Below are 27,578 nucleotides of genomic sequence, written 5' to 3'. Positions count from 1 at the left end.
GGACAGGAGGAAAAATCTTCTAGGATTGTTTTTCTATCCGGGCACCATGGGTTCGGGATTTTAGTGGCCGCATCGAGTTCCTCCTGATCGTACTTGCAAAGTTTCAGCCGTATCGCACGGTGCATTCTACGCACAGCTTAAATATCTTGATGAGCCTTTATATCTTCAGTCAAAGGGTCCTCTGTTATTCAATTTCTCACACGGCAAACAGTATATTCAATATTCGCATGCTGTTTTAGTTACCTTGATACTCCAATGCCAATTCAATTTATGCTTAAGTATATAAAAGAATGTCAAGTTATTTAAGAAAAAAGAAGAGATTTCGAAAGAAGTAGGAATAACTTATTATTATTGAGGAAGCTATTTCACATATCAATTTTGTGTAGAGCGGCGATTTAAATTATTACATTAATTATTATTTTAATAAATAATTTATTTAGAATAATGTCTCTAGTAGACGAATTAATTTTCTACATATATAAAAATATTAATAACTTTCGCACTAACATCCCAGCGATGGCTTGAGATGCCTTTTAATATATATATTAATTTGATATTATTATACTAGCCTAATCCTTATATCTTATAATGATTTTGAAATTATTTATTATTTATTTTTTATTAAAATTAAGAGAATAGAAAAAATTCAAAAAATTTATTTTTTTAAATGTTTTATTATAGTGTTATAAACCATTAAAAACCATATCCAATCAGGCAAGACATTATTGTTTTCTTTTTTTTTTTTTTGAAATAAATTTTTTTTAATTTCTAAGTGATGTTACGAGGATCTGAATTTTAGGCCGCTTAAGCAACCAATAAACAGTACAATTATCCATATTAATTCTAGTAGTACGCCGCTGTAAACTTCGAACTCGTATATGGGAAAACCTTTCTCTAACACTGCTCTCAGAGATATCACGGGCAAAGTTGTCGGCATAACATAACTGATCCAGCGGACTACTTCTGGCGATCCTTCTAGCGGCCACATACCTGTCATTTATTACCATAAATTAATTAGAGTTTATATTATTCATTATATAATTAATTATATAAATAAGTTAGAGTAAAAATTAAATTAATATAAATTAACAATTCTTTATTAAAAAGATCTCGTTAATATATTAAGTTTGATAAATGTATATACATATACACAAAAAGTGACTCGTGTATATATTCATATATATTAAAATTAAAAATTAAAAAATTAAAAATAAAATTAAATTAAAAATTAAAATATTATAGAATACTTTGTGTTCTCTAATATTTAATCAATTCATCCAAATATTTTGTAAATACTAATTGTAAGATTTTAAAAAAATTAAGAAAGTTCTAGTTTTTTAATAGTAAGATTATTTGAAGATTGAGAATCAAATTTATCTTTTGTAAATGGATGTATGATTTTACTCCAAATCAAGACTGGATTTGATTAAGAACACAAATTAATAAGTCGGAATTGCAGAAATAAAAGTTGGATTGTAAAAAACTAAAAAAAACTTTTAAAACTATGAATGGGACATTTACTTAATTCCATATGTAAGTGTGTGTGCGCATGTATAATAAATAGAAAGCTTGACATATGTTGTAATTATAGCAAAACAGGTTTCAATATCATCTCGTAAGGATTACTGAATTCCTTATAATGTTTTATGGATAATAATCTATATAATATATTTGTTAAATATTAATTTTTTCATAACCTTATCATTTATGTAATAGTTGAGTTGTTTGATTAAAATATGACATCTCTCTTATGTACACACACACATATGTATATATACAGGGTGTTCCCGGGTTAAATGGCTAAACTTGAAATACGTATTTAAGATCTCAAAACAAAAAAAAATTTCCTTTGGAAGAATGCTCGCAAACGCTTCGTTCAAGTGATATTGACTTCTTAAGTTACAGAACTCTTAGGAATGTATAATGTCGAAATGTCGCTTTTTGCTTTGTTTTGAAGATCCTAAATCATTGATAGGCTTATGTTCGCACTGTAAACAAAGCTCCTTTCATTCGTACAAAATAATTTTTAGTCCATTGAATGCTTTCGTAGGGTAAACTTGTATTAAATCAATGCAATTATGCCTCGTTTGTATTCTAATAGTGAATATGCCGATATGGTTTATTTATATGGATTTTGTGACGGAAATGCTAACGCTGTTCGTCGTGAATATGCCGCGCGATTTCCGAACAGAAAATTGCCAAATAAGTTTGTATTTTCTTCAACATTTCAACGATTGAAAGAAACTGGGTCATTTAATATGGTGCCCCGCTGTAGAATAAAAGAAGAACAGCCATCATATTGCAGCATTTTGACCAAAACTCATCAACATGTGTCCGAAAATCTGGTTGTGAATTAGGAATTGCATCTACAATCATATGGAAGACACTTTCAGCTGATGGACGTTATCCATACCATCTTCAACGTGTCCAGCATTTATTTCCGGCATCAGCCTCCGTGCCATCTCAAAGGAACGGAGGAGAGTGTTTTGCGATTAGTTTTTATTATTGGTTTTTATTATTTTGTACGAATAAAAGGAGCTTTGTTTACAGTGCGAACATAAGCCTATCAATGATTTAGGATCTTCAAAACAAAGCAAAAAGCGACATTTCGACATTAAACATTCCTAAAAGTTCTGTAACTTAAGAAGTCAATATCTCTTGAACGAAGCGTTTGCGAGCATTCTTTCAAAGGAAAATTTTCTTTCTTTTAAGGTCCTAAATACGTATTTTAAGTTTGGCCATTTAACCCGGGAATACCCTGTGTATATATATATATATATATATATATATATATATTGTTGCGTCCGCGAACGGTCTTTCCGTCACAAACGGCACGCACGAAAGAAAGAACACTTTTTGTGAACACAACAGAACTTTATTTCACTCAACCACTGAAGGGTAAAACACAGAACAAGCTCGTTTTAATGGTACACCGCTGAGCTAGCAGAAACACGTCCGCACTTTTCTGCAGCTCCCGAAAATCTGACATCTGTCTCCTTGTTTACATTCTCTTAGCAACAACTTGTTTATTTACAATATCCTAGTAACTGTTAAACATTTACTATTTCTTAGCAACTATCCTCTTTTATTAACTCCACAAATCAATATATCGATCGCGGTTCTATCAGCTGTCAAACGCGATATCGGACGACGAAAATCAAAACGGCGAGGACGCAACAATATATATATATATATATATATATATATATATATATATACAGGGTGTTTCATAATGTCCGTGCCAACACTCGTGTGCGAATAGAATGCGGTAAACTGAATAGAAAAGTCCTTTACTGTTTTGCAATTTTTGCAATAGTAATTGAGATATTAATTAAAAGGGATTGACGAATAATCGCTCGTTGCGCGTAGTTAGATCGTGGGCTGTACACTCTAAATGATAACAACGAGGATCGCATGGCAACGAAAAATAAGACGTAGCGAGAGCAGGAGTGATATGCGTTGTTATTTTTTGTTGCCACGCGATTCTCATTGCTGTCACGCCTAAAGCGTACAGCCTACGATCTAGCCGCGATCAACACGCGATTATTCGTCAATCCCTTTTAATTAATATCTCAATTACTATTGCAAAAATTGCAAAACGGTAAAGGACTTTTCTATTCAGTTTACCGCGCTCTATCCGTACACGAACGTTGGCACGGACATTATAAAACACCCTGTATATACAGGGTGTCTGGCAATAATCGCCCCACCGGTCATATACAGGTAGAGGAGGTCAAATCGAGTAGAAAAGTCCTTTACCATTTTTTGATTTTTGTAATAAGTACTAAGTAATTAACGAAAAAAGATTGGTGAATCCGTGCAAGTAAAGCGCGCGCAGCGAGAAGGACATCCCACTGCTATGCGATCACTAGGCGCGCGATGAAGCGTTGGGAGGAGCGCTCTACAAATGACAATGGCAACATACGAGCGGCGCGTAACGCTAGATCCTTGTGTCCTAGTGATCGCGTAGCAATGGGACGTCCTTCTCACCGCGCGCGCTTTACTCGCGCGGATTCGCCGATCTTTTTTCGTTAATTACTCAGTACTTATTATGAAAATTAAAAAATGGTAAAGGACTTTTCTACTCGATTTGACCTCCTCTATCTGTATATGACCGGTGGGGCAATTATTGCCAGACACCCTGTATATGGAATGTCACATAAGATAAGAATTTTAAAGTTTGAGAAATAACTAATCAGACAACATTAAATCAATAAATTAAAAATTATATTATAGACTCTTCTATTATTCAATAATATATTATTAGTAACTGAAAGACAATACATGTCAAAGCCGGTGGTCGAAATGTATATTAATAAATTGCTGTTAAGAAAAATTGAGCAAAAATAAATCCCAGCTCCGACTCTCATAGCTACTAATAATATATTAGACAATATTAAGTTAACATAAAGTGTTATTTTTAAATAAAGAAAAAAAAAAAGACTTGCCGCCCAACAGCATAACCGGCATAAAACTTCCAGTTGCAATATAGTTTGCCGTAGTATGACTCGTGCACATGACAGAAATCAAGAAACCTGAAAATATATTAACATTAGTAATTAATTATAGGCAATTTCTTAATTGTTGTTACTAGCTTTTTTGAGATATTGTGTGGAATATTTACCAAACATCAGTCCGCTAAAACCACAAAGAAATACAAGGCAGATAACGTTGAATATCGATCCTTTACATTCTACATTCCATACGAAAAGACTAAAGTATATTATTAAGGTGCCATGAATAAATACAAGGATAATCTGAGTAAAAACGTGAGCCAGTAAGATTTCCGCAGTGGTAACTCCTATATCATATATTTATATTTATGTAATTATTATGATGAGAAATACATGAAAAAGTAATAATAATAAAACAAAATAATTTTAAGAACTGTTCGTCAAATTACCATGAACCAGACTCCGGTTCCACATACCCTCTGTTTGATCTGTGATTATCAGAGCGGTGGAGAGTGTGATGGCCAAAAAAAAGACAATTCTGAAAAAGCATAAATGGTCTAGCAAAAAGAACTAAATATATTTTTTAGTCTAGATTACTTACATTAGCATTATGGATGGTGTCAAAAAGCGTTTAAATGCATTTGTAGTGTCTTTTGCACCATAAATCGGATCCTCGAACTAAAATAAATCAAAATTTTATTTTCTGATTTTGTTTATCTTACGTAATAAATTATGACCAAACATAATAAAATAATTTACTCGAATAGGCAAAGAAGCAAATTTTTGTGAAAATCCACAGATTTTCATGGTATCTTCAAAAAATTCGTCAAAACTATCATATAGCTTTCTTTGTAAATAAGACCCGATTGCTGTACCTGTAACAAATACCATTGGAAATTTAAATATTTATTACTCTGTTAATGTTGAACCATTAATTAAATTGCATGCTTAACTAAGACTTTTAAAATTTGAAATATGTTTGGATCTTTTAATATTTTGAATTTTTTTATATAACTTTTAATATTCTATTTAAAATAATTTCTTTAAGAAATCAAAATTTCTTAAACTTGATATAAAATTTTTATATAATGTATATACATACTACTCATGTCGAGACTAACTGTAATCTCACTCGCGAGAATATCGGCTTCTTCAGTATTAATAAAGTATTTTACTCGTGTCTGCATAGCTTCAGAAAAATTTTGGTTAAAGTGCATTATACCAACATGAGTTCCGTTGAGCATACCAATCATTGCATCGGAAAAGTCATTATAATATTTCTAAAAATAAAATATAAGTAATAACAACGTTTTCTTATTTAAAGAACGTATTAAAATAATATTTATGCTTATTTTACTAATAAATATATTTATTACAATATTAATTTTTAAATTATCGTACCTTTATTACGAGAGAATCGTCAAAACTGTGCAAAAATTTACAGCTAAGATTGGCAAAGTAACACACGAAATCCTTTTCATTGTACCATACATTACCGAAGTTACTGCCATAATTGCAATTGCCAGCTTCTTCATTGACAATCGCAATCGTCAAATTTTTCGGGTTGCCACCGATTGCAGCAAAAAATATACTGAATTGTATTATCGGAAAAATAATCACAAAAATTAACCCTCTAAAAAATATATCAAATTATTAATTATTGTTATAAAAAATTGTGCAAATTTTATTGTTGAAATATTTAAAAAAAATATTTTATATATGTAATAATTTAATATTATTATTAAAAATATATTAAAAATAGAAAAACTCAGAATAAGAACAATCGGAGTCTTTTTTAAATATATTTAATACAAAAACGTTAGTAAAAATATTAGTAAATACTTACGAGTAATAACGTAAAAATTGAATTATATTTTTCCTCATTAAAGCGTTGAATTTTTTCGATCGCGAAACCTTATATTTCGCATTCGCTTTATATGCCGCTTTATCTTTAACAAGCTGATTTGTTTGTACAATAAAATGATATTGATTTATATCATATCTTATAATAATATAATAATAAGAATAACAAATCGTTTTATATTTACCTTTGTTCGCCTACATTTATCTTGACACAAAACATCGCTTTTAGTATTTTCTACTATGGATCTATAAGTCTCAGTGATACTCGTAACTGCCATATTTTCTTGTGTCCGACTCAATGTCAAGAAAGCCTCCTCCAAAGATGAGCATTGAAATTGGTCCAATAATTGATCTGGTGATGATTCCGTCAACAATTGACCACGTCTTATCAAACCGATCTGCATGCGTGAAAAATACAGTTTTACTATCAAATTAGGATTTGTATTATTGAGTAAAAAGAATAGTTGCTTCAAATGCATAAAATATTTTTTTTGCAATTTTACTATCAATAAAAATAATGGGATTCGATTAAAATAAGACTCACTTTATCGGAATCCTTAGCTTCCTCGATATAGTGCGTTGTGATTAATATCGTAATGCTCTCCTCTTGCGTGAGCCTTATCATGTAGTCCCAAATGCTGCAACCAAAATGTATATTCAAATATTTTCTTCCTATCTTTTCTGGTTCATTGCGTCTAAAGAAAAAGTAAAATCTACTTGCTTCTGCCTTAGAATTGGATCCAGCCCCACAGTGGGTTCGTCCAAAATCAAAAGTTCGGGCTTGTGGATCAAAGTGGCAGCGAATGAAACTCTCCTTTGCTGGCCGCCACTCATATTTCTTACCAGACAATTTGCCGAGGGTAGCTGGAGCAATTCCGAGAGAAACCTCTGTCTTGTGTCTTAGAAAGAAAAAATTGCAGTTATCGCAAAATGATTTACATTACGTGAACACAACAGATGCAAAGACACGCAGATCGTTTAGAAAAAAAGAGGTGCAAAATGCTACATTTCTTACGCAATAATCTTGATATTTTTCCTAAGCAATTTTCATCTTACCAATCTCTTTGTTTTCGAGCCCATTGATTCTGCCGAAGTAGTAGAGGGCATCGCTCGTGGTAAACTCTTCGACCAAGGAGATCTGTTGCGGCATGTAACCCACTCGAGGTCCGGGTATTCCGGAACCCTTGCTACCTGGATTTCCTCCCAGAACCCAAATCTCGCCGCTGTTGAGACATCGAACTCCCACGATGCATGACAACAACGTGGTTTTGCCGCATCCGGAAGGACCCAGCAATCCATATCTGTTTGATACATTAAAAAACCAGATGTAATAAGAAAATAAATATATAGAGAAAAAATGAATAAGAAAGTATTTTGCAAAATTATGATTACACAAGAAGCAATTATTACACAAAAAAAACGTTTCTTTAGAGCGGTCCTTCGACAACACTACTCTACCGCTTCGTCCGTTTCTGACGTGCAGAGGCGCGTCTCCTACATAAACATAGTAGAAAATTATGTTAAAGAGATGTAAATTTACTCTATTTCTAGAATAAATGTGTGTGGTAACACAAACAATGCAGCAATTGACGTGTTAATCAACGGAATGTTGTAGGAAAGTACGTGATTATAATTTACAGATCGTTTCTATCAAGTCAAAGGATAAAGCAATTAAATTGATATAAAAGTATAAGATATAAATTAAATTGATATAAAAATTGATATAAATTAAATTGATATAAATGTGTTGTATGCAAATGTATCGCATTTGTCAAATAATTTAAAAAAATCGCAAATACTATCGCAAGTTTATGAATCAATATAATCATCTTTATCATCTTTGTGATGATTGCAACATGCTTTTTTAATTTTAAACAGCATTTTTTTCAGAGCTTTTTTTGAAAAATTTAAATTAACAACTTTATTTAAAACAGAATTCAATCATGTTGACAAACGATAAATTTTTTACATTGTTTAATCATTGTTTGAACAATTACTTACATGGAGCCTTTAGATACTGTCATATTCAGGCCGGTGAACACCAGCTTGTCTGCTCCATAATATTTCACGGCGTTCCTTAGGACCACTGCTTCCTCTTGTATCATTTTGCGAAACGGCGAGGATTGTTCGTGCTACGACCAAACTGTAATAGAATTTTTATTGAAATTAATCTAAAAGCATCTTCGAACAATTAGTCATTGGAAATGTTACTATAAAAAATTGAAAATATGTCAAGAAGACTACGATATCCTTTCAGCAAAGATTAGTTTATCGCGTGAATTTTATTTTTGCAACTATTATTTATTAACCATTAATTTAAGTCAAGGCTTGGAATTGTTTCATCTTTTCGGCCGATTCTTATGGTATACACCTCTTTTCCTCTCCTTACCGCGCGCGCGACAGCCGCTAGGGCCAGCGCTGCCGAGCGTTAGAAGCGGCGCTATTCGTTAAATGTTAGGTTCTTCTCCCTTGATCATTAAAAGTTAAAAAAATTTATTAAAAATATTTTTTTTATTTTTAAATTTATTATGTGAAAATATTTCAATAGATTTCCACGTCACCCAAGAGGTACTATTGCTATTGAGAAAAAAAATATTTTTAATAAATTTTTTTAACAGTAATCGGATAGCGCCGCTCCTAATGCTCGGCGGCGCTGGCCCTAGCGGCTGCCGCGCGCGCGGTAAAGAGAGGAAAGGAGGCGTATACCACGAGAATCGGCCGGAAAGATGAAACAATTCCGAGCCCTGATTTAACCCTCTATGGGCCGAATTTTTGTTTTAAATCCAAAAAAATAGTGGAACAAAAAATCAGCAATTATAAACCTATATATGCAAATGAGAACAAAAAATTTCGGTTCAAACAATTTTATTGCAGTAATTACACTATGTGACTTTCAAGTCACAGCGGCCTATAATGTTTGAAACCGTGTCTATGAAAACTTAAGCGTGAAATGTGACCTGAAAGTTACACGGGCCCATAGAGGGTTAAGTAATACAAAACAGCAAATAGCAAATTAGAAAATATTACATATAGCAAAATGGAAAATATTTTAAAAATTTAAAAAAAAAGTTTGTTTGAATCAAATGACGAATCCAAAGAAATACGAAAACGTTTCCTTGAATTGACAATTATTATTGAAGAAACACTATTTTTATCATTTTGTCAAAATTATTATTCTTTGCTATTTTAATAATTATCAAATTTATTGAAAGTAAAAAAGTTACTGTCAATGGAACGGCTTCTAAAGTAAATTATATTCATTAGCAATAAAAAAAATTAGTCATATTGATAAGAATTGAGGGCCCGGATCAAAGAACTCGCCCAGCGCTCGAAATCCTGTAAAATAATTGTCCAAATGTCTCAGAGCATGAAAATTTTGAAAGTCGCAAAATTTATTTTTTTTAAATATACGCTTATAGAGAATGACGAGGCAAAACTTTTTTCTATCTGCAGTTTTTTTGTTCGATGCTTATTTTTAATAATAAAAATAAAAAACTGAAAAATTTTTATCTCCAAATTCAATAAAATTTTAAGATATAAATCGTCATAATTTGGCCAAATTTTGTTGAAATTGTTTAAAATTTGGTATACGCATTCAGTATAGTCTAGCGATACCTACAAAACAATAAAGAAGCTGAAAATCGCCTATTGTTTAATAATAATTAATTGCAAATTGAAGCCAGTCGGTACCACGTTTTTTTAGTTTCGCCGACAAAAAATATCGAGGGAACTTGAAATTTGAAACAACCTCCAATGAGACATTTGTTCCTTACTATTCAAGGAAGGTTTCTGGAAATTTTCAGATTAATTCATTGAAAATTTGCGGAAATATGCATTTTATAAGAAAACGTGCTACGTCGCCAATGATAACTTCGTGAGCGCTGAGCACCATCAGGCAGCGTACTCGCCGTTTGGCTTTCCAGGACTCGATTTTATAATGATTTTTTAATGGTTATACATTTGAACAATCGCCCACTCACCACGAAATATCGAAATAAGGAACTATTATTTATACGGTTTCTTAATTAAATACTTTTATTATTATTATTTCGAAATATTTTACATACACTCCAGAGACGCGGTCTCTAGAACGATAGTAAGTTAACGAATAACAATAGTTAAAGTTTTAAAAAATTATTATAAAATTGAGTGGAATGCCGAATGGCGAGTACGCTACCTGATAGTGCTCAGCGCTCATGGAGCTATCATTGGCGGCGTCGCATGTTTTCTTATAAAATGCATATTTTCGCAAATTTTCAATGAATCGTTCTGAAAATTTCCAGAAACCTTTCTTCAATAGTGAGGAACAAATGTCTCACTGGAAATTGTTTCAAATTTCAAGTTCCCTCGATACTTTTTGTCGGCAAAACTAAAAAAACATGATTACCGACTAGCCTCAATTTGCAATTAATTATTATTAAACAATAAGCGATTTTCAGCTTCTATATTGTTTTGTAGGCATCGCTAGACTGTATTGCATGCGTATACCAAATTTCAAACAATTTCAACAAAATTTGGCCAAATTACGACGATTTATATCTTAAAGTCTTATTGAATTTGGGGATAAAAATTTTTCAGTTTTTTATTTTTATTATTAAAAATAAGCATCAAACAAAAAAACTGCAAATAGAAAAAAGTTTCGCCTCGTCATTCTCTATAAGCGTATATTTAAAAAAAATAAATTTTGCGACTTTCAAAATTTTCATGCTCTGAGACGTTTGGACAATACTTTTACAGGATTTCGTGCGCTGGGTGAGTTCTTTGACCCCTCAATCATCAAGGTAATTAATTTTATTTATAAAAAGCAACAATAATGCTCTTTGGTATTAAAATTGCAAAAATGGCAAAAAATAGAGTTGGTCATTTCGGCTTCTGAGCAGCTCAAATAAGAAATGATTTTATCATGCATATTTCATCACCATTAAATTATTATTCACTCATAAATCTTAATAACCTAATACTACGACTTACTATGACCTTGGTTATACACACTCTTTTTTTATGCAACGTTTTCACGAATAGTCCGCAAAAACCAAAGAAGGTATCGGAAATTAAACTCTGGATTAAAATAAAAACCTCGAAAACAAAACATTTTCTTTTAATAGAAACCGAACGCATCTAATATGTCAAATTAGATGCTGGGACTAGGATAATAAAAATCCTTCAAAACCGAAACTTTCTTTTTCCAAAATAAATATCGAATGCACACATACTTACCTAATACTTTAAATTACCTAATACCGCCATATTTGGATGAGAAACACAAAATCTGCTCAGAGGCTCAGAATAAAGATTTCAAAGAGCGACGACTACAGGGTGTCCCAGACTTTCCGAATAACCGGTTCAGGGTAGACTCCTGACGTTGTTCTGAGACGAAAGTTCCTTTGGCAAAATGTCGAGGGTGTCATAATTTCGGCGTTATGAAGGGTAAAAGTTCCCCAATCGATGCGCTGAATTTTCCCGCGCTCAGGAACATCGCACATCAAAGGAGCCCCGTGCATCGCGCAACGATCGAGCGCGTTTCTCGCGATTGTTAACGCATTCACTTGTGATTCGTATAACGCGTTCACTGTTTCACAATAAAAAACTCCACAGGAAAAATGGAGTCCGATCCGCCGGAGATTTCGCCGGCCAGTGCACGGGCCAGTACTCCGCGTACGATTGATTTATCCATCTCGCGTTTAATCCGCGATGCGTTTTCGCGCACGTGTGTGGCGAGGCTATCGTCGCGTCACTTTTCGACACTTTCTTCGCGACATTGACATTCGTATGACCGACAAAAAAGGACGGACTGATCGCTCACCGAATTGCACGAAATCACGACATGCGCGCGGAACTGTCAAGCACTAGCGTGAAGCGTCGCGCCCTCCGGCGATAGAAAATCGATATAAGCACTGCGAGGTATGACCTATCGCGTTTTACGTCAATACCTACCCTCTATTCGGTAAGTCTGGGACACCCTGTATAAAGAAGAAAAAGAATTTTCGGTTTCTAGAGATATAACAAAACACTTTGTTCAGAAAATTTCGATAAGCCAAAAAATTGACGAACAAACACGAACCGCGATATCGCTCTAATAAAAATATATTTTTGGATTTTTACAACTATGTGAAAATTTCGTTAGAAGAGCTTACCTCAATAGCTCGCTTAATCGCAAGATTCGCTTATATTCCCCACACGTAGACGAATGTTATCTCGCCCAAAATTATTCTCTCCCAAAGCTTGAAAACTAGGATTGTCGATAGTGCAGTGTCTCCGAGAGGAATTCGCTATTATATGCGAAATCAGCTGGCCTCCCGCTACAACACTCATCGAAAAGCGGTATTACCATATATAATAGACCGGTTCTTGTGACAGACAACGTCGAAATTTTAAAGACATAGCATTCTGAGTATTTCTGTCTTTTTCTTTCGCATAGTGGGAATAGAGAGGGATAGATGGGCACCCGCAGAAATTTGTCTAGGTAGGGACAAGTCTAAAATCCTCGAGATTATGTTTACATAATATTCTGTTATAATAAAAAAAAAAAAACAGTGAGAAACCTGTGTAGCTTAAAGTCAAGATTCATATTATTTAAATTAAAAACGTTTTTTAAAAAAATGTTTTCTACTTATCACCCATTTTGAATTACAAACATTTTAGCTATACTGTTTACTGTTATAAATATTGAAGAAAAACTATAGAGGTGGTGTAATAATAGTATAATTTTTAAATCTGTATTACTATGCAGAACCGTTTATTACTATAAATTTTTAATTTTATATTACATAATATTGCATATATCTGAAATTATTTAACTTTGTGAAAAAAGGAACTACAACCGCCTAGTCTCTCGTCCAAACCGATTAATTATTTCCGAATAAAAATTTTGGTTTATCAAATCACTCACTAGATTTCGATGGATATACATCATACATAAGGCATCGAGTCTTTCATCAGTCATTGTTGATTGCAACCAGGTTTTAATTTTACGTAAGGTGCTGAAAGATCGTTCAGCAGTACAAGTAGTGGCTGGTATACTAAGAGCAATGCAAAGAGCCAAAAATATTGATGAATAGAATTTCTTTGCTTGCTTCAATACGTCAAAGGTGTTGTAATTCGATTCATCACAGTCTGTTCGTTTGTGATAATGGTACCAAATCACGGATTCTGTCAAAAAGTTGTCGAGATAACATCCATATTTTGCCTGAATTTTATTAACGACTGTTCAATACTGTTTTTCGTCCAGTTTCTTGATACATTTTGGAAATAATTGAAATAATAAATATAATGCTTCATTTTCCTCCGAAAACCACTCTTCAATGCAAGTTATTAACGAATCGAGATATGGAATAAAAATAGTTTTTTTGTAATAATTTTCAGAAGAATTGAAAGGAACATTTGATCGGTGAGTTTGTTTTTGAGTAATTCTCGAAGTCCTCAGTTCAATATTTGACTGAGCTGAACATTTTTCGATTTTCTCCCAAAGTGTACTAAAAGTAACGACTGCAGTCTCCCGATGTTGTTTGAAAAATTTAATGAGAGAGGTAATTTGATTCCTTACAGTCATAAGATTCTGTTCGACACTTTGAAGGATATTGGCTACAGGTTTTAATATTGACGAATACTCTGCTATGATAAATAGGCAAACAAAAAAAGATGAATTTACCCGAGTCGAAATTTTTAGCCTAGATTAAACCTACAAGTTTTGTCGAATTTGGAGAACCAATGTAAGCTTTAATTCATATATATAGATATAACATTACATTGGCTATTGCCCTCCTTTGATACTAAAAATTGTTACTTATTGCCGTTTTTTCCATGTGGAAGCTCAAAAGAGTACCTACTGAGAACCTCTAAAAAGGCTCCAGGTTCTATAAATATGTATTTCTAGAAAATAAATATTCAAAATTACTTAATAATCTATTATCTCATATACTCTACTTGCATTTAATGTATCTTGATTTCAATAAACAATATATTAATTATTATAATTTGCTTAACTGTAAATAGGCTACTATAAGCAAATATTATATAAATAATATTCACTTATCTCTTACATATCTATCTGCAGTTAAGTAAATTACATAATTAATGTATTGCGCTTATTGAAATTAAGATATGCATTAAATACAAATAAAGTAAATGTGGTAATAGAATATTAAATAATTTCGAATTATAGATCAAATATGTAATAAAATATTAAATAAAATTTTAATTGTTTTTTGTTTATTCGAATAAATTTTTAGTTATTTATAATACTAAATATAATACTGAGTTGCACTTAATTTTTAAAAATATTTTTTACTATTTATTTGTTATTATTTATATTATAACATTTATTATATTAATCTGAAATAATAGAAATTGAACTCAATTATAGATTGAATATTAATATTTTTATTGCTAGAAATTTCGATAAGATTTGGAGATTCAAAAGAGGTAAGAGTTGTAAGAACGAAAGTAGGAATTGTATATTTAACATCAATAAAAATAAGGGTTTTCTAGGACAACAAGATTAAAGAAAGGTCAAAAAAAGACATAACACTTTCAAGATAGAACTTGTAGGTCAAGGAACATTATTAGAGGCACAAATAACCATGTATGAGGTTTATAGTAGGTTTTAAATTTCGACTCGGGTATATGCATGAGTTATATAGCTGAAATGCACGCTGTTTTGTCTTTTGATTACCATCTTCCATTAATTTCTGCAATGCTTCTATCACAATTGTAATGTTTTCTCTAAAAATCCGTGTGCTCTTATACTTGACCGTCCATCGTGTTTCGCAAAAAAGAGGAATATTTGGAATATATATTTTTTTTAGAGGACTCTCTCTCGAAAAAAATGTAATGATTTACTTAATTTAAAATTGGCTTCTTAGAATTAGCGCTGTTATCATGCGGCGGCAGCGGCTTTCATTATGCGATCTAGATAATATCTGGACATCTTGCATAATAAGTATAAATTATCATTTTTTGTATTTAAATTTTAATATTTTTATGTAATATTTTTATTTAATATTTTAATATTTTGTACTAATGCAATTGCTGAAAAGTTAGATTAGATTACATAAAAACCAATATTTTCGCGATCTTTATTTTTCCTAAAGCTGTTCCATTTGAAATGTTTTGTCCAAGAAATTTTTAAACCAGACTATTCTTTGGAAACTGAAGATTGCAAATTGATTAAATTTCGAATTTTTAGGTCAAAATGAGTTGAAAATAAGACACAGATTATTTAATTAATTGAATTTTAATTTTTAATTTTTAATTTTAATTTAGAATCTCACAATCAGTCTTTGATGTATAATGTAATATGAAATTATCTAATGCAATAGAGTAAACTTTTTCGTAGAATAAGTTAAATTATAATTTGGTATACTTGTGCTTTATAAGTATTATTTGCAAATCTGATGTTGGAATAATATTAGATTGAGTAATATGTAATGTTGCATTTTTCAAATTAATTTGCCTACTTTATATATCCGACAAAACGCATTTGTATTAACACGAAAATTAAATAATTATTTGTTGATTAATTTGCCAAATATAAATTCGCACAGGTCACAAATTGCTTTATTTTTCGAGAAATTATTTATTTGACTTTAGTGTATTAATAGAATGCTTCACTAATAAACGTTTCACTTATTGCAAACGAAGCAATGGATTATTCAGTTCAAATATATAATATTTACTTTTCCAGGTTGAAAGTGAAACAGATTGCGTGAATAAACGAAAATGTGAATAGCAAATAAAGTTTCAAATTTTAACAATACAAAGAAACTAATTAAATAAAACTTTCTCCTTTCTGCTTTCAATTTATGTTTGTTTGTTCGAAAATTTACCCGCGTGTTCTGATCGAACACTCTAGAACATTGTTATTTTTTAAATACACGATATAGCTTAAATACTTGTAACACGCACAAAGTACACACTTCGTGCGTGTTACTAGGCACATTACGCACCGGGCCGCGCACCATGCCGCACCCGAGCCGCCGCACCGCACAACGCAGATCGAGCCGCCGATCCGGCTACCGAGTGGGGCACGGTGGTATAAAAGACCGTCACTCCGGGCAATCGACACCATTTCCTGTCTGCTGTGAGCACGCAGCAGACGTTCCTCGCAGGACTCAGGGCGCACTCTGACCCGGCATTTCCTAGCTTGCTGTGAGCTCGCAGCAAGCACTCCGAATTGGAATCAGGGCGCACTCTGATTCATCACTTCCGAACACCGTCTGCTGTGTGCACGCAGCGGACACTCCGAGCCGGACTCAGGGCGCTCTCTGACCCGGCCCTACCACCTGGTCCCGATCTTCGCCCCGCACCGTTCCGACCCTCCCTTTACGCGTCGTCCGCGACAGCGAACTTTGAGTCTCGGGCATCCGCGCCCAAATCATTATTCTTCTTATCAGCGCCGCTCATTCTTGCTATTCACTTTTTCGTTATTTCCAGCGCTGCTCATTTGTTAGCTCGTAGCGACACCGCCTCTCTTTTCTTTTGTAACTACTAGCGCCGCTTAACTCGTTTCTGTTGTAATCACCAGCACCGCTTATTCTTTAGTTATTACCAGCGCTGCTCATTTGTTAGCTCGTAGCAGCACCGCTTCTCTTTTCTTTTGTAACTACTAGCGCCGCTTAACTCGTTTCTGTTGTAATCACCAGCACCGCTTATTCTTTAGTTATTACCAGCGCTGCTCATTTGTTAGCTCGTAGCAACACCGCTTCTCTTTTCTTTTGTAACTACTAGCGCCGCTTAACTCGTTTCTGTTGTAATCACCAGCACCGCTTATTCTTTAATTATTACCAGCGCTGCTCATTTGTTAGCTCGTAGCGACACCGCTTCTCTTTTCTTTTGTAACTACTAGCGCCGCTTAACTCGTATCTGTTGTAATCACCAGCACCGCTTATTCTTTAATTATTACCAGCACCGCTGCTCTTTTCGCTGCAACCACCAGCGCCGCTTATTCCACGCTCTTGCGTTGCGCAGCTATGGCTTACTTCCTCCTTGTAAATATGTAAATAATTGAGAACAGAATATATTTAGTTACTTCGACAATTACTGACTGGTTATTTGGAGTCTCACCCAACCGTATCTCCGAATCCTGGCACCGGCGAGCTTATCCGCGCTAGTCACTTGAGTCAGATAAACTCGCACCGTTACATACTTACTTATTTTTTACATAAATAATTAATTTATTTTAGTATTTTTGTTGTAAGAAAATACTGTTCTTTCTTTTGAACTGCGCGCCATGCTGCACTTAATAAGATGTTCTTTTGTACCTACGAAATGATACAAATAAATCACTCTCTTCTGGATTGTCTTTTGTCGAGTAAAGACGTGTCTCGCTTCTTATCCTAACTGCGCTCAACAGGTTATGGGCCCAGAGTAATATATAAAAATAGAAGAAGTACGTGAGCCGTGTGGCTCTGGACGAACAGCGATAATAAATCTAATTCGTGTGTGTCACAAAAGGATATCGTGTTCGAATCACCGCGTCTTTCTTTTTCTTGATTATCCCGCACAGCATTGTAAAATTTTTTCAAGATGGCTTCAAATGAATCGTGGTCGTCAATAAATAAACTAAGAAGAGCTGAAAATTATCACACTTGGTCTATGACCATGCGGGCAATGCTTGATCTAAATGGTCTCGAGGGATGCATCATTACTGGCGAAGGCGAAGTCATGGATGCGGAGAAGCAAAAAAAGGCCAAAAGAAGAATCTTGCTTAGCATCGATGAATCACTGTATGTACATGTTGAGAATGCCAAAAATGCAGCACAAATGTGGGTAACACTTGAGAATTTGTTTCGAAATACTGGAGCTACACATAAAATCGGATTAATACAAAAACTGATTAACGTTCGTTTAGAAAACTGTGAATCAATGCCCGATTATGTAAGTCAAATTACAGGTGCTGCGAATAAACTGAACAATATAGGTCTCAACATCGGTGACGAATTGGTTGGTGCAATTATGCTGGCGGGTCTTACAGACGAATTTAAACCGTTGGCGATGGGTTTTGAAGGTAGTGGAATAAAAACTACGCCTGATGCTGTGAAAACAAAACTCATGGACAATGCATACCAAAAGGAAACCCATGGAGCATTTTTTAGTAAAAGCGGGTTCAAAGGCAAGAAATCAAAGAGCATCGATAGCAAGCCAAAATGCTATAAATGTGGCAAAAGAGGTCACAAGGCGAATCAGTGTGGTAAAGAATTCAAGATCAATAAAATCGAAAAGATGATCAGCGCTGATGGCAAACCAGACAAAAGACAAAATAAGGACAAAAAGGAAAGTAATAACGCATTTAGTGCAGTGTTCTTGTCTAAAGTAATGCAAAATCAGAACGATTGGTATATTGATAGTGGAGCGTCTCAACATATGACACCTAATGCGAATTGGCTACATGAAGTAAGACCAACATTGGTGACGGAAATCTTGGCAGCTAATAACCAAAGAATGGCTGTGACCGGCTCTGGAAAAATCACCTTAAGGGTAAAAAATGAGAACGTGGATGTTCTGCATGTACCGGAGTTATCAACAAATTTACTCTCTGTCGACCAAATAGTAAAGAATAAAAACACGATAATATTTAATGCTAATGGATGCTCAATCATAGGCAAGAATGGAAACTGCATCGTAAAAGTAAAATCATTGGGTGGAGTTTATAAAATTCCAAGCGACGACGCAGTCTGTATGCTTTCAACCAATAATAATGCAATGACGTGGCATAGACGACTAGCACATGTAAACCATGGCGATTTATGCAAGATGCGAGACGGCGCGGTAGATGGTGTAAAATTCATCGATGGTGCTGAAGAGGTAAAACAATGTGAAGTTTGCATGCAAGGCAAACAAGCCAGACTTCCATTTAAAGCATCCGGAAAACGAGCGAAGCAGATATTGGACTTAATCCATTCAGACCTATGCGGACCAATGGAAACTGCCTCAATAGGAGGAGCCAGGTATTTTTTAACATTTGTCGATGATTTCTCACGAAAAGTCTTTGTTTATTTTTTAAGATCCAAGTTTGAAGTACCGAAGCGATTCAAAGAATTCAAAAAACTAATTGAGACACAAACCAAATGCAAGGTGAAATCTATTAGAACGGACAATGAAACGAAATACTGTAACAAGGAATTTGACACATTTTGCAGTAGTGAGGGAATTCAACACCAAACTTCAAATACATACACTCCTCAGCAAAATGACGTTGCGGAACGGATGAACCGTACGATTGTGGAGCGAGCCAAATGCATGCTTTTTGACGCTGAACTCGATAAAAATTTTTGGGCTGAAGCAGTCAACATGGCGGCGTATGTGGTAAACAGATGTGTTAATTCGACTCTGGATGGCAAAACACCGGAAGAAATGTGGACAGGAATTAAGACTGACGTAAGTAATTTGAAAATTTTTGGCTCACAAGTAATGGTTTATGTTCCAAAACAAAAGCGTTCCAAATGGGATCCAAAATCGACAAAACAGATATTTGTTGGCTATGATCAAGGTACCAAAGGTTATCGATGTATTGATCCATTCACGAAGAAACTTACCTTAAGTAGGGATGTTAAATTCTTGGAAAACCAACAAAAATTATCAACGGTTATGAATATAGATGAAGATTTTAATTCAGAGAGGGATAAATCATCAATAAAAGGGGATGTTCAACCATCGAAAGATCTATACAGTGATACGGAAGACGATTCTTTCAGATCAGTCACTGAGGAAATTAATACAAGTGACGAAGATTATGAGTTCGAAGAAACGCCGACGCTATCAAATCAACTAAGAAGATCGTCTCGCACACCAAAACCAAGAAACTTTGAAGGGTTTGTTACCTACCTAACTATGGGTAATGAAAACGATGATCCGTTAACACTCAAGGATGCAATGGACAGATATGATAGTAAAAAATGGAGAGCGGCGATTGATGAAGAGCTGAAGTCACTTGAAGAAAACGCTACTTGGGAACTCGTCGACTTGCCATGTGACAGAAAGGCCATAAAATGCAAGTGGATCTTCAAGACAAAACGCAATGGAGATGCAGAAATAGCACGTTATAAAGCGAGGTTAGTAGCTAAAGAATACTTGCAAAATTATGGTGTAGACTACAATGAAACCTATTCACCAGTCGTAAGATATACGTCAATTAGATACTTGATAGCCCTGGCAGTCAAACATAACTTGAAGATAGATCAAATGGATGCCGTGACAGCTTTCCTGCAAGGTGATTTATCTAAAGAGATATACATGGAGCTACCAGAAGGATTGAACAATGAACAAGGCAAAGTATGTCGATTAAAAAAGGCCATTTATGGCTTGAAACAAAGCAGCAGAGAATGGAATAAAAAGCTCAAGAATAAGTTAAAAAACTTCGGACTTATTCAATTTCGTGCAGATCCATGTGTATTTTACAATCAGAATGCATCATTGATAATAGCCATTTATGTGGATGATTTCTTGATTTTTTGGGCAAATGCTAAAGTAAAGGATCAGCTGAAGAAATCTCTCAGTGAAGCATTTAAAATGAAAGATATGGGAAAGGCAAGCAATTGCATTGGATTAAGTATTACGTATGAATCTGATGCTATTTGTCTGGATCAAGCAAGATATACGAAACAGATACTTAAAAATTTAACATGATCAATTGTAAACCTGCGGCGACTCCAAGCGACCCGAATCAGAAACTATCAACTGAAATGAGTCCAAAAACTGAAGATAAAAAACAAGAACTTGAGGGAGTACCTTATCAAGAGGCGGTTGGAAGCCTTCTATATCTGGCACAGGGCACACGCCCTGACATCGCTTTTGCTGTTAACAATGTAAGCCGTTTCAACTCCAATTTCGGCAAGAGTCACTGGACGGCAGTTAAACGCATCTTTAGATACTTAAAGGGCACTAGGGAGATTAAGGTACGTTATTCTAAGTCAGATAATGATGATTTAGTCGGTTTTTCAGATGCAGATTGGGCGTCGGATGTAGACAAGCGCCGTTCCTGTACTGGGTACATTTTCCTGATGTGTAAAGGAGCAATATCATGGATGAGCAAGCGGCAACAGATAGTCGTTCTATCAAGCACAGAGGCTGAATATATGGCCTTGTCGGCCACAATTCAGGAGGCATTATGGCTTAAAAGCTTCAGTGAGGGACTGGAGTTAAATAGTAAAACTAATGCAATAAAAATCAAATGTGACAACCAAAGCGCCTTAGGACTTGCCAAGACAGATGGTTTTAGAGCGAGATCCAAGCATATAGACGTCCGCCATCATTACATTCGTGAGAAAGTAGCAAATGGAATCATTGACTTGACATACATTTCTACTAAAGAAATGGTAGCAGATAATTTGACTAAAGCAGTAAATGGACCGAAACATGCATCATGTGCACTCAAAGCTGGATTGGTGCATTAAAACTTAGAAATTAAACTTGCGAAACTATAAGAGTTATTTTATTTGCTATACATATATAAATATATAGAAGTTTTTTTTTGTTTGTTACTGTAAAGCAATTTCTAATATTTAATGAGTGAGGGTGTTGTAAGAAAATACTGTTCTTTCTTTTGAACTGCGCGCCATGCTGCACTTAATAAGATGTTCTTTTGTACCTACGAAATGATACAAATAAATCACTCTCTTCTGGATTGTCTTTTGTCGAGTAAAGACGTGTCTCGCTTCTTATCCTAACTGCGCTCAACAATTTTAAATCTTATTAATTTATATACTTCTTTAATTAATAATCTCTCTGGAATCTAAAAAAATTTTTAACTTTGCTTTTATGTTGTATTTCTCGGGTGTCTCATAACTTCCTGTGTAGAACAAGAAAAGCGATAAATCATTTTTAGCATAACGAAAATTGTTTCAGAGTTTTGGAGAATTTTACTATTGCCTTAAATAAATCAAAGAAAAAAAACTAATATTAAGAGATATGAAAAAGTTTCCTTCTAACAAATTTTGCGGCTTTTAATAATGCAGTGACTATTTTGCAGTTTATCGTGCGCAGTGTGTTGAATATAATTATGGATTCTAAAATACCAGTTGGAGTGATTTTACAGAGATTCTAATTTTTTACGAGACTCGAAGTGATCGATATTAGGAAAATAAATCAGGATCATCTAAAGAGCGCTACCGCGTCTTTTGATAACTGTTAGGTTTGACTAACGTCAATATTTACATTCCCAAAGGAAAGTACACGTCTTTCTCCGATCTCTTCTATCGACATTTCGACAAAACGGTTCTTGTTTCGTATTCAGTTACATACATCCCGTCGTTCGAAACGCATGTAATGTCCGTGTTACTAAACTAATCGCAATTATGAAGCTTTTAGATAATCTTATATGATCAGATTTTATATGATCAGTAAAATGTACATAAGTCCGGTAAAAATAAATATTGTTACATCCGTATTATAAACTTCTGTGAATGTGTAAAAAGAAAGCATGAAGAATTATTTGAATACGAAAAAGTATACAGAGAACGATGAAAATGGCCATGGCTATTTTTCAAGTATTTAAACCTAATATACTTCCACACGGTATACATACAGTTACTCAGAATGTCTCATCCGTGGTAATTTGTGGTGTGCAATTTTGTCGACTACTTCTGAACTTTTACGAAATCACTTACACGATCATGCTAAGAAAGAACAGAAGGATTTCGCGGTTGGACATGGAAATTGTGTATAAGAACAAGTGACTTTAAGATAAAGTAGTATGTGTTCCAACGAAAATACGTTCTCTTTTCTCCAAGCTTTTAGAAGATTCTACAACAACTGCACATTCGGACAAATTGGGAAATATGAAACACAAAACATAGTTGCTTCGTTAAAATGCGTTCAGCAGATTAAAACGGTCACACAAGTCCATGCCAAATAATCGAAGAAAAAAATGCCTTTCGAGCATTTTTTGTGACTTTTAACACTGTTACGTAAGAAATTTTAATTGATGTGTAAAAGAAACTCATGTGAACATAATTTAATAGGAAGAAGCATACAGGAAAGGATGGCCTTTTATGTATTTCGACTCAGTTTTATTACAATGTTGTCTTCGTGATGTAACTTATTCATCTGATGATAAACTTGATTTAATAAATCACTTATAGGCATTTTCTTGATGCACCGGAAATCTATTACGACTGCGACTGGGTGTGGAAATATTGTAAAAAAAGAGGAGATTTTGAGGTTACATATTTTATCGAGAATATACAGGGTGTCCCATTTTAAGTGGGCACCCCTGTTAACTTTGCAAGAAATGGTCAAATAAAAAAATATTCTCTACAAAAGTTGTTTGGTTTGGAGGGGGACATCCGATGATGACATTGGTTTAACCTAGAGTGTACATGCCAAGGTCATATGAAGGTCAATTTTGTTTTTTTAAATGGAACATCCTATTTTTGATTCCAGAATCTAATAGCTGGTGACAAGTGCTTTTCAAAACATTATAATGAAATTATTTTTTATTAAGTACTTTTCGAGTTATGAGGCTTGAAAGTTACAGCATTTTGACTTAAAATACAAAATATCTTGTAAAACATTTAATTTTCGGGAATCTTATCTTAATACTTTTATGCACAAAATAATGAGACGAATCAATTAATGTATAAAAAAAACATATAGTTACTTTTAAGAAAAAATATGTAATTTGCAACATGCAACTGCATACTTTTTTTTAGCCGCAGTTGACCTTCTGATGTTGTTGATAACATAACATAAATTTAATGCATATAAATTTTCGGATTTCAATACAAGTATTTCCTGAAAAGTTAAAAATATAGCATACATTAACATTTATAACTGTTTATTTCGTTTTTTAGCAAGTCTTCTACGACAATCAAGTTTTATAATTTTGAATTATAAAAACTGAGTTCATTGTAAGTGCGAATTAAAGAGTATAACAAAAGTATAGATAAACGAGGAAAGAAATTTGGAGGAATGTAATTATGTAAAGATGTTGAAAAATTAAATTAAATTAAAACATTATAGTTGAGCGCTGATCATTTTTTAATCACTATATATATCTTTTAATTCTTTAAAGTACAAACATAGGCTATACTATTTATTTGTATATTTTATAAAATTGATTGGCAGGTTCACACCGGTGCGCTCAAAAGTCACTCTGACGCTGCTGCACGCTTGCTTTTGTTAGTTTGTTTTGATTTTTTTATTATTATTGTTTAATTATTTATTTCAGGGCTCGGAATTATTTCATCTTTCCGGCCGATTCTCGTGGTATACGCCTCCTTTCCTCTCTTTACCGCGCGCGCGGCAGCCGCTAGGGCCAGCGCCGCCGAGCATTAGGAGCGGCGCTATCCGATTACTGTTAAAAAAATTTATTAAAAACATTTTTTTTTTCAATAGCAATAGTAACTCATGGGTGACGTGGAAATCTATTGAAATATTTTCACATAATAAATTTAAAAATGAAAAAAATATTTTTAATAAATTTTTTTAACTTTTAATGATTAAGGGAGAAGTACTTAACATTTATCGGATAACGCCGCTCCTAACGCTCGGCAGCGCTGACCCTAGTAGCTGCCGCGCGCGCGGTAAGGAGAGGAAAGGAGGCGTATACCACGAGAATCGGCCAAAAAGATGAAATAATTCTGAGCCTTGATTTATTTTATTATTATTATTATTAAATTATTATTCAATTTAATAAATATTTTGATTTCTTTTTTGGGCCATGACAAAAAAGCAAAATTTTGATAAGATTTTCATTGTAATTATTATGTCACAGATATATTAATTTTTGAATTGCAAAAAGATGTGGTATAAAAGCAGTGTAGATATCAGAATAAGTAAAATATTTTGATATGATGTTCTTATACTTTTTAGCAGTATAGAATAATAAAAGTATTTCATGAACATTATTTTTCGCATATAGTTTTTCCCCTAATAGAAAAATTTTGTACTTGTTTTTTTAGATTTTTTGCGAAAATGCACTTGTTTTTTCGGACTATAATTTAGTATTTGACTGATTGTTTCATACATCACCTTATTAAAAAGTAATCTCATGTTGCATAATTTTAAAGCATGGTGAAATATAAAAATATATATAAATCTGAAAAATAGAATACTTGTAATATACAGGGTGTTTTATAATGTCCGTCAAATTGTTGATATATGTGACATGTATTTAAAACGATGATGATATTTTATCTGTTAATGTGTCCATTGACGGTTCTTCACCGCCGTAATCAGTTGGTAAAATTGCTTTTGTTTCATATAATGATTCTATTCCTGATGTGTAAACGTGGATCTGAAATAATAGAGCCAATTAAAATTGTGGAATTGTTTTAAGAAAGGAATTGTTTTAAAAAATAACAACGCATATCACTCCTGCTTTCGCTACGTGTTATTTTTCGTGGCCATGCGATCCTCGTTGTTGTCACGTTTAGAGTGTACAGTCCACGATCTAGATACGCGCAACGCGCGATTATTCGTCAATCCCTTTTAATTAATATCTCAATTACTATTGCGAAGATTGGAAAACGGCAAAGGACTGTTCTATTCAGTTTACCGCACTCTATTCGCACACGAGCGTTGGCACGGACATTATGAAACACCCTGTATATTTATTAACTATCAGTTTTTATTATGAAGTTAACACTGCAATAAGGGAATTTAATTATTATTTTAATTTTCTTAATTTTGTTTGTATTTCCAGCAATTATAAGCAATCCATTCTAAATAAGGAAAGGAATCTTTTCAAGAGATGCGTACAAATAATATGTCAAATGCATCTATAGAAACTAACATTACTTATATTAATTACAGTTTTATAAGACATACATATAAAAGGAAAAAAAATTGATACCTTAATACATTAATATGAAGTAATAAGAGAATAGCTGAACAGAAAAAAATAGTACATTTATTGAATATGTAAGGATGAATTATTGTACACGCGGAAACTTATTTATATATTTTAATATGTAAAATAAGGAAAAGAAAGATAAATTTAAAATACTTTCTTTTTCTTTCTTAGACCTTTTAATTTTGACAAAATAGAATAAAGCTGTCATTTTAGAATATAATTGTTAACCATTCTCAGTTAAGAATCGCAGAAAAAATCTGGAACCTTTTGAGCAGAACTTTTTTTGCGTTTTTTGTGTTTTCCGCGATCAAATTTAATCGCTTTATCGAGACTCTTACAACTCTCCTGTTTACATACTCCCGTACGAATTGTATTTTCATGCCATAATGTAGTATAAAGCTGAAATTATGCAAAATAATTATTAAAAATGTTGTGATTATAAACTACTATAAATATTTATCATTATAAATTACAAATATAATAATTAAGATGTGCAAAATTTACCAATTATTATATTTTTAACTAAAAGTTGCATATACACTTTTGATTTATTTATTTGTGCTTACCGTAGTAACATAAGCTGCAATCATTGAAAATAAGTGAGCGTTTTTTGCATATGTGGCATATTAATGCTTAATAAATCAGCGACAAGCAGTAAAAATTGCGCGACTATTCGCCGTATAATAATTTGTACCTTCTACCAAACATCTTAGCAAGTGCTCCCATTCCGGTGTTACTTGCCGTAAATACGGTCTCACCCAAGTTTCGGTAAAGTCTCGCCCCCCTTTGCTTTATCTTTTCAAGACTGCCGCGACAAAAATTGTATCTAGAGCATAGATTTATTGTCGATAAAACGTATTAATTTTATAGAACAGATTATAGAATAATATATTATAATAATTATAAAAAGTAATAAATCAGTCAACAAACGCATAACAAATAAAAATCAAGAAGCAAAAGCATAAATATGCATTGAATAAAGACTAAAAACCAATGTTCAGATAAATAAAAAATTTATTCTAGAATGGAAATACGTTAAACTCAAAAGAAAAGTTTAAACTCGTTATTAGTAAAACTTACTGCCATAATGATCTTGCTATTAACATCGCAGTGTTTGAAATGTAATGATGAGCGAACTTGCGTGGAAACGTACTAACAGATCGTACTTACTCATTTTCGATACCAAGAAGATATCCTATACCTCTCCATAGGTGACAAAAAGCTATCTTCGTCGCTAACGTGAACGCCGAGCTCGTGCGAATAAAGCAGAATTATTCCCATGAAAGCGAATTGCGTAGCTGCCAATATCAGATTGATTTAATCCCGTGGGTTTGAGCAGTAGATGAAGACAACCGTTTGCCACGGTCGGATACGGACTGGAGGAAAAATCTTCTAAAATTGTTTTTCTATCCGGGCACCATGGGTTTGGGATTTTAGTGGCCGCATCGAGTTCCTCCTGATCGTACTCGCAA

General features: G+C 33.5%; 2 protein-coding genes across 2 annotated transcripts; one reads left to right on the top strand and one right to left on the bottom strand.

The window, feature by feature from the left end:
* Positions 1–136: 136 nt before the first annotated feature.
* On the bottom strand, positions 137–8,985 carry LOC105670125 (ABC transporter G family member 23-like). Its single transcript, XM_067351505.1, has 15 exons — positions 8,319–8,985; positions 7,374–7,618; positions 7,039–7,216; positions 6,862–6,955; positions 6,503–6,715; positions 6,301–6,413; positions 5,856–6,087; positions 5,557–5,734; positions 5,214–5,329; positions 5,056–5,132; positions 4,904–4,992; positions 4,625–4,801; positions 4,449–4,535; positions 4,139–4,141; positions 137–990 (listed from the first exon to the last, which is right to left on the bottom strand). The coding sequence occupies exons 1-15, from the start codon at positions 8,420–8,422 to the stop codon at positions 779–781; spliced, it is 2,118 nt and encodes a 705-aa protein (XP_067207606.1). The 5' UTR covers positions 8,423–8,985; the 3' UTR covers positions 137–778.
* An 11,950-nt stretch (positions 8,986–20,935) lies between these two features.
* LOC136999012 (uncharacterized) lies at positions 20,936–21,706 on the top strand. Its single transcript, XM_067352407.1, has one exon. It carries the CDS (start codon positions 20,936–20,938, stop codon positions 21,704–21,706), a length of 771 nt encoding a protein of 256 aa, XP_067208508.1.
* Positions 21,707–27,578: the final 5,872 nt, after the last annotated feature.

Source organism: Linepithema humile, chromosome 3, assembly GCF_040581485.1.
Source record: "Linepithema humile isolate Giens D197 chromosome 3, Lhum_UNIL_v1.0, whole genome shotgun sequence".
In the NCBI taxonomy this organism is placed as follows: domain Eukaryota; kingdom Metazoa; phylum Arthropoda; class Insecta; order Hymenoptera; family Formicidae; genus Linepithema; species Linepithema humile.
Note: the sequence above shows the minus strand (reverse complement) of the source record. Positions and strands in the feature narration are given on the sequence as shown.

What these genes read in the sequence shown, in the direction of transcription:
- LOC105670125 (XM_067351505.1), bottom strand. Translation starts at nt 8,422, where the DNA reads ATGATACAAGAGGAAGCAGTGGTCCTAAGGAACGCCGTGAAATATTAT. An exon ending in ACACCATCCATAATGCTAAT is followed by an intron (nt 4,993 to 5,055) that starts GTAAGTAATCTA and finishes ATGCTTTTTCAG; the next exon opens with AATTGTCTTTTTTTTGGCCA. An exon ending in TTTTAGCGGACTGATGTTTG is followed by an intron (nt 4,536 to 4,624) that starts GTAAATATTCCA and finishes ATATATTTTCAG; the next exon opens with GTTTCTTGATTTCTGTCATG.
- LOC136999012 (XM_067352407.1), top strand. Translation starts at nt 20,936, where the DNA reads ATGATCAATTGTAAACCTGCGGCGACTCCAAGCGACCCGAATCAGAAA.